Below are 7,761 nucleotides of genomic sequence, written 5' to 3'. Positions count from 1 at the left end.
ATGCTTTATATTAGAAAGAAAGAAAGAAAGAAAGAAACCATTTATTTTACATGCTATACAAGTTACAACATACAAAAGAAAAGAATAACAATGGAAGGGATACAATAAAAATAATAACAAATAAAATAACACGTGACGTAAACGATACAGTATAGCAGCAAAAATGGTCGCACTCAGTCTCTGCCGATGCCTGTGAGAAATAACAGACTCCGGCGACTGGTTTTCAGTGCGGCCCTGTACGTCGTGCAACTCTGACCAACGATGCCACACCAATTACACTATACTAAATGTATTATCTACAGTAAATAACTAAAAAAACAAAAGTAAATAACAGAAAAATGAGAAAGACGTATGCGTAATACCTCGTGCATACCTACAAATATACCTAAATAACATGAAGTGTTACTAAACTTAGTAATATAAAATAAAATAAAATAAAATAAAATTCCCTACTGTGCCTAGCATACAACAGTCTGGCTATGCTAGGTGTAACGACCGACGCGCCTGCATACGTGCTTGCCTATACGTATGTATGGGTAGGTGGTTGTGTGTGTGTGTGTGAGTGAGCGAGTGGTATATATATATATTATGATGGTCTATATTTAAGATTAACAAAGATGCAACTGTAACTGGCTGGCATGCATACCAGTCTACGTGTGTAGAGTGTTTGTGTAATATATATTGTATGTAATGCTGTTGGTGTGTATTATGAATAAAGAAAAATAATTAACAATGTGACTAGATTTCTTAGGGCCCCATGCAATGAATTTGCTTCGGGTCTTATGTGGTATAGTTACGCCTTCTCCATTCATATAAATTACGTAACACCAAAATGTGTATTACTTTCCCATTAAAACAACCTCAACCGTGTCTATATTATTACTACATACTTAACGTGATCAACATCATTGAATTAATATTTCAGCTTAAATAAAATGTTTGATAGCATACATCCCCAAGTATCGTCAACCCATTAATGTCCCACTGCTGGGCACGGGTCTCCTCTCAGAATAAGAAGGATTAGGCCATAGTCCACCGCGCTGGCCAAGTGCGAATTGGTTCCCCAAGTATAGTCCGCGTAAAACTGCTAGTCCGCTCTGAATATAGAAATTAATCGCGTTGCCATAGCAAATTGTATAACTACACCAGCAGGTAACAACTTCAGAGCGGACTACTATTTTGGCGCGAACTTTACCTCGTCTATCATACATAATAAAACATTTTGAGTATTTTTTTCAAACAAAAAAATATTTCTAACTGAACGATAACTACTCTACGCCACCGCTGTCCGGAACACACATACGAAGCGCGAGGCGCTCCGTCTTAAGGACGACATATGAAGTAATTTTTTTCCAACTCCCTCACATCCCAAAAACAACCCTAAACAGCCCAAATACAGTCCAAAACCGCGTCAATCGCGAAATATTTTTTCCATTTCATATTTACGAATATGGCCCAAATTCCCCAAAAATTAGAACCGTGAAAGCGTGGGGTGGTTGTGTGTGGGTTGTAAGAATTTACACACACGCACACATAGGGGTGGCGGGGGTGAGTAGATAGTTTTAGAGAATATACGTAGCAGATCCGTCAGGGCGGTTTTATTTGATTTATTTTTAATTTGCTACCCCTAATTGGAAGAACGCTTAGGCTGTATTACTCTATAATGGTGTTCAGATGAAAGCCTACCAACTTCCGTAGTTAGACTCCGGGGCACCGCCGTCACACATATTTCTGCCTTATAAGCAGTTTAGCACGTTGTTCTGGTGTCATTTATACGAATTGAATCATCATATTTTATTTTCCCTTAATATTTATTGTTTATCTGTGGTAGGTGTTGACAACATCAGGTTTATCAGTACGTTCGCGATTTTATACTACGACTCAAATGTTGCCTACAAATCTATGTTATTTCGCTTGTGATCTTACATATCACGGCACATTAAGGGTATTCTTATATTATACAATTCTCCAATGAAAATTCTGACTTTTTATTACGTTGCAACATAGAAGAAGAAAGGTTTCCTCGTAGTAAAAATGTGGAATAACAAAAACACCATAATAATACCATAAAGAATTACTACCAATAATATGTTTCATTGGAAATGGTATTTGGCAATTGCCTGTTGTATTTATCAATGATAAATACTTAATATATAATAACTAATATGTAATAACTAATAAGTAATAACTAACTCCCAAATAACTATCGTCTGTATAACCATAGGTTGTACCATAAGTACTTGAAATGTTAATCTCAGATTGAATACGGACGAAACATTTTTGTCACTTTTTACATAAAATACTGTTACTTATTTAGAATTTCAGCGTGAATTTAATTTATTGCCAAATTATTGATTTAATTATTTTAAAATAATCATAAGTACAATATTAAACTCAATAAATGTTAATTTATTTACTTTTTAATATTGTAACACAATGTTACTTACTTTGTGTTATAATATTAAAAAGTACTATTATAACAATGAAAAATAATAAGAATATTTAAATTGATAAAATCATCAATATTATTATCAATTACTTATCTTGTAAATAGCCAAATTGATTATTTCTTACAAGGTACGTGACTAAAGTAAACTACTGAACCGCATGTGTGGTCTAAAATATACAAAAATATGGAATATACAGGTCACAAATAACGAATAAAATATTAACTTTATGATTTAAAATGTAATGAATTTATGCACGAAAATATTAAGCGTAGCAAATTTTTAGCTAGTGCTGCCAACTAGTGTTGGCTAAATGAACTCGTAAGTCACTTATACTGTGTATCACGTTTTGTAGCGCGATACTAGATGGCGCTGTAAGTACAAACGAATGTATGTGATGCCATCTAGTAGGATTTTCGGTAACTACTTTGAATTTAATGTGGTATCTGTCATAACTTTTAAATAGTACTCGATGAGTTCAACAGATGGCGCTGAATATATTGAAATTAACAAGTGATTTCTGCTAGGATTTTGGGTTCGATGTCTATCGAGATAATATTAAGGCCGCTATTTTCATAAAAAAAATATTGTTTTTGTATTTTGTATACATATCAAACAACATTATAATAATTACTATTCAACCATAGGGTCTATAACCCCTTTTAGAGAATACCTAGAAGTTTCTAAGTAACTCTAAAGGCAAATGTACAACTTTATGCATATCAGAATATAATTAGATATAAACCAAAAACCACGGTAAAATCGCACAAGGAAAATTGTTAATCCTGATTCCTGACAATCCTGATGAGAAGACTGGGATAAAATTATTAATATCGTGTATAATAATTAGTCTTGATAATTGTTCAAAATTTTAAATTAATTGGACCGTTCAAAGTGCATAAAAATCGAGTTCAAAGAGTCCGTTACATGCATAAATAGGTATAGTCCGCGCCAAATTGCAAGTCCGCTCTGAAGTTGTTGCGAGCAGGTAGTCATACAATTTGCTACGGCGACGCGATTCAATTCTATATTCAGAGCGGAGTAGCAGTTTTACGTGGACTTTACAGATCAAGCTAATAAAAACGTGGTAAAATATAGTATTGAGTACATCTCTTATGTAGTGCACTAATTTATTATCCTCTTTTTAAAATAATTTACTTATAAAAAATCTGTTTCATATTCTCATAATTTAAAGTCAAATAAAACCAAAGACAATTTGTGCTATAAAATCTATAATATTATTCTTGAAAATTCATTTGCAGACAGAATGTCACATCTATCAACATTGTCACAACTAAATTCAACATCAAATAAACACTTTTGATGCCTATAAAATGGAATTCAATATTTTGCAAAAAAATATCTTAGATGCAAGAAGATTCAGAGGGTACGGAACTTATTATTACGGAGACAGGAGGATGGATGCCGTGCCCTAAAATTGAGATGACCCATCCCGGTTTAGCGTACTTCTGTCCTCTAGACAAACTCATAGTAATCGCAAAATTAGACCCTCTTCATGAATTAATCGGCGAAGCTGACGTTGGATACACAATCTTTAATAATGAAGGTCAGAAAGTCTTCCTCGCCGTCCAGGAAAATAAAGATCAAAAGTTTAACATCAAAATGTTTAATGTCTACGGGAACGAGGTCGTTGAACTCAAAAAACGATTCAAATTATGTTTCAACAAGATCCATATTTGGGCACCGCAGGGGAATTTCGTAGGATCTGCTGAAGAGGTATGGTCCTGTGTCAAAAACTTTGTGGTGAAAGATTCCTTGCAAAAATCCATCCTGAAAATACAGCCTCGAGAAATCCCTTACCAACAAGATTATGACATTATCTGTGATGGCGAAAAGGTTGGGTTGGTGACCAATAGATGGCGTTTTCGAAGTATTTTGAATATGAAAAGTTTTGGTGTCTCCTTCCCGATTTGTATGAGTGTGGAGTATAAAGTATTGCTGTTAGGTGCGACCTTCCTTATCGGTTGTTTAAAATATTAAATTAATATATGTTAAAATTAATTTCGAATGAGTTTTACTATTGTCCAATAGATGGCAACACAACACAATACTTGAAAGTTTTATAAAAAAGTGACATATTTTTTTTAATATATAGGCTTATTTATAAAGATACTAGCTGACCCGGCAAACGTTGTGTTGCCATATAAATAAAAAAAAATTAAGGGTGAACAACCCTTATCACTTATGGGTTTGAAAAATCGATAGAATATTTGAAACTGCGATGGTAGCGAAGTCTGTCGAATCCAATGTGAAACATTCCAAAATCAACAACTACTTACGAATTAAAAATTAATTAAAAAAACCTTTTCCCACGGACTAAATTGTGAATCTAAACCATTCTCAAGTCCCCTTGAACACACGCAACAAATTTCATCAAAATCAGTCCAGTCGTTTAGGAGTTCAGTGATATACACACGCACATAAATATAATAAAGAAATATATATATAAAGATAATTATGTACATTTTTAGATATATTTGTAGATATATTTTTGTACATTGTAAATTATATTTTTGATTACAAAAAAGATAAATATTATACTCAATGAATTTACACCAACACTTCAGAAAACTAGTTATTTGAATCGTAACGTTATGTGCAATTGAAACGTTTATTAATATCTTGTTCATATCCCAAGATTTAACTAATTAAATATGTTCATATTGTATTTATCTCTTTATTCATCATTCTTCGTTTAATAAACAGTTTTTGTAATAAATAGCTACTTTCTTTTGCCTCTATAACATTCTCAACAATACATGATTTTTAATTTTTGATTTTGTTTTGATGATGGATAGGTAAAACTGTAGTTTGGGATAAAACTAAATAAAATAATATAGTTCCGTGTTATGTCTCGTAATGTTTAATAACTGTTCTTATTAGACGGACACAGCCATCTCTACACACTAAATAATAATAAACAGTAGCATTGATCAACCTCTAAGGACAACGCTTTAACCAATAAAAAATGAACCCACAAAATGCCAAAAAAAACACAAGAATGTAAATAAAAGATCTCTAAGACGAAGTTAAAAACAAAATAAGTGCACTAATACACAGTAATAATTGGGCCACATTTAAACATAGGTGTAGTTAAAATAAGTCATTAATGTAAGAATTTGTTAGCTGTTTTGTTGTTATTTGAACAATGTGTGTATCTAAGTATCTATCTCTAATAAAAACAACAACTCATAAACACATTTAAAAAACAAAAATAATAATCATATGCATTGAGCCACTTTTTACGAAACATTCATAATATAATAATATAAGCACTAATAGCTTCATGTAAATATCCTTTTAGGGTTTACTTTATTTGTATACTCCGCCCCAAACTGCTAATCCGCTCTGAAGTTGTTGCGACCAGGTGTAGTCATACAATTTGCTACGGCGACGCGATTCATTTCTATATTCAGAGCGGACTAGCAGTTTTACGCGGACTATACCAAACTTACTTTACCCTTGGGATAGTGTTTCAGGACACTGTGGAATTCCAGCTACAAGGCTTTACACATTTAATAGCCTTATGCCTGTACCTATAATGGTAAAAACACAACGGTTCGGAGTTTGTGTGACCTCTACTAACATCTCTTGTACGTGATTTTGACCTTGACCGGCGTCTACTACGTCTCTCACGTTGTTGGGAGCGACATAATTCATTAACTTTTATAGTCAGCTTCTCTATTTCAGCAGCTAGATCGGTTAAACTTGGTGGAGAGTTGTTTATGACTTCTTTCTCCGGATTTGTAACCTCCATAATCTTATCAGCTATATCAGCCAGGTTATCTAGATCATCTCCTTCTACCACTGCTAAAATAGCCTGCACCGCTGTTGGAAGACGAGTACTCCACATAATTTTTAGGATTGAATCAGGTATTTTCGTTCCCGCCAGAGCCTTCATGCGTCGTAAAAGTTCTGATGGCTTTTGGCTGCCAAGTTCCACCTTCAATAACAACTGAAGTTGTCTAGCCTCGTAGACTTTCAGCAGCCGGTCCTTCAGAGTTTGGTACTTTTGTGTCTCCGGTAGGGCTAATAAGAGATCATATACCTCTCTGATGGCATCCGTGGTGAGCTTAGGTATAAGCAAACTCTGTTTTAGGTCATCACTGATTTGGAGGTTGTACAACGAGGCTTCAAATCGAATAAACCAGAGTCGTGGGTGATCTTCCCAAAACTGGGGAACACTTGACACGCTGATGCTGGCCAGGGCTGAGTCATCCACGCTCTCGAGGTTCACATCTCCCAGTCCAGCCATTGCAACTACACAACTTCTTTACACTAACTACTCTGTTAATCTGGGAACACCAATAGATATAGTATAAGGTTAGGTATTGTTTATATGTGTACAATACACATTGCATCACTTATAATACTTTAAACATAACTTTAAAACGGCTTTTAAATAGTTCACACCGAGTTTTCACTGTTTAATTCACTGGATCCACGACTACAAGTACCTAAAAGTCATAATATGACTTTACGATTCAACTTTATAAGTATTCAACTTTAGTTAGGCATAAATATCAATGCAATACGTGTTGCGTCTCACAGTGTGTAATAACAACTGTTCGTATTTTCGTAATTCGTATTTGGCGGACGCAGCGACACACTCAAGTTGTAATAACTAATAACAATAAACAACAACGAAGTTTAATATTAAACTCGTTTTAATTGATGTATGTATATCCTATATTATCGATCTAAAATGCTTTGAATTCTTTATTCCTTTAAAATAATGTAAATAATAGAATATTGGTAGCCAAACCGTAAACATAATACATGTCGTTGTATTTAATATAAAGAATATGATATGTTTGACAGGAATACTATACTATATTCTGCAGAAACGACGGCTTTTCATTTATTTTAAAAAATGTCATCAAGCACATATTTAATACTAAGTTGAAAAATAGGTGTGTAAACAAATTGTAAAATGGAACGTAACGTAACACCACAGTATAAGGATATACTGTGGTAACACCATAGAGTATTATTATTCATGTGGTAACACTAACAACGTTTCTCAAAAAGTGTGTCAAACTGTCAAAGGACAAAAGACAATTTTTATTCAGAAAAACACAATGTATGTATTAATATAGGATTTACTCTCAGCTTTGAACTTAAATAGTGTTTAATTATATTTCGAACTTTTGTAATTAAAAAAAGGATTTTATTTATTTAACACTGTACTCGAACATTACGAGATTTTTATAAAATATCTCTATTTGATAAAAATCTTTCAGGTTTTTGAAATCATATAAGTAATTTAGTAAAGGCTTAGAAAATAAAACAA

At 33.3% G+C, this 7,761-nt stretch overlaps 1 protein-coding gene across 1 annotated transcript; it reads left to right on the top strand.

Annotated features, from left to right (window-relative positions):
- The first annotated feature begins 3,688 nt into the window (after positions 1 to 3,688).
- On the top strand, positions 3,689 to 4,467 carry LOC140754777 (phospholipid scramblase 2-like). The gene has a single exon (XM_073089870.1). It carries the CDS (start codon positions 3,816 to 3,818, stop codon positions 4,446 to 4,448), a length of 633 nt encoding a protein of 210 aa, XP_072945971.1. The 5' UTR covers positions 3,689 to 3,815; the 3' UTR covers positions 4,449 to 4,467.
- Positions 4,468 to 7,761: the final 3,294 nt, after the last annotated feature.

Source organism: Epargyreus clarus, unplaced genomic scaffold (assembly GCF_041222505.1).
Source record: "Epargyreus clarus isolate Ecla_fem2 unplaced genomic scaffold, WU_Ecla_fem_2.2 ptg000031l, whole genome shotgun sequence".
Taxonomy (NCBI): domain Eukaryota; kingdom Metazoa; phylum Arthropoda; class Insecta; order Lepidoptera; family Hesperiidae; genus Epargyreus; species Epargyreus clarus.
The sequence above is the reverse complement of the archived record's forward strand: the minus strand, read 5'-3'. Positions and strand labels throughout refer to the sequence as shown.

Bases quoted from the DNA above. Each gene is read 5' to 3' on its own strand.
- LOC140754777 (XM_073089870.1), top strand. From the start codon at position 3,816: ATGCAAGAAGATTCAGAGGGTACGGAACTTATTATTACGGAGACAGGA.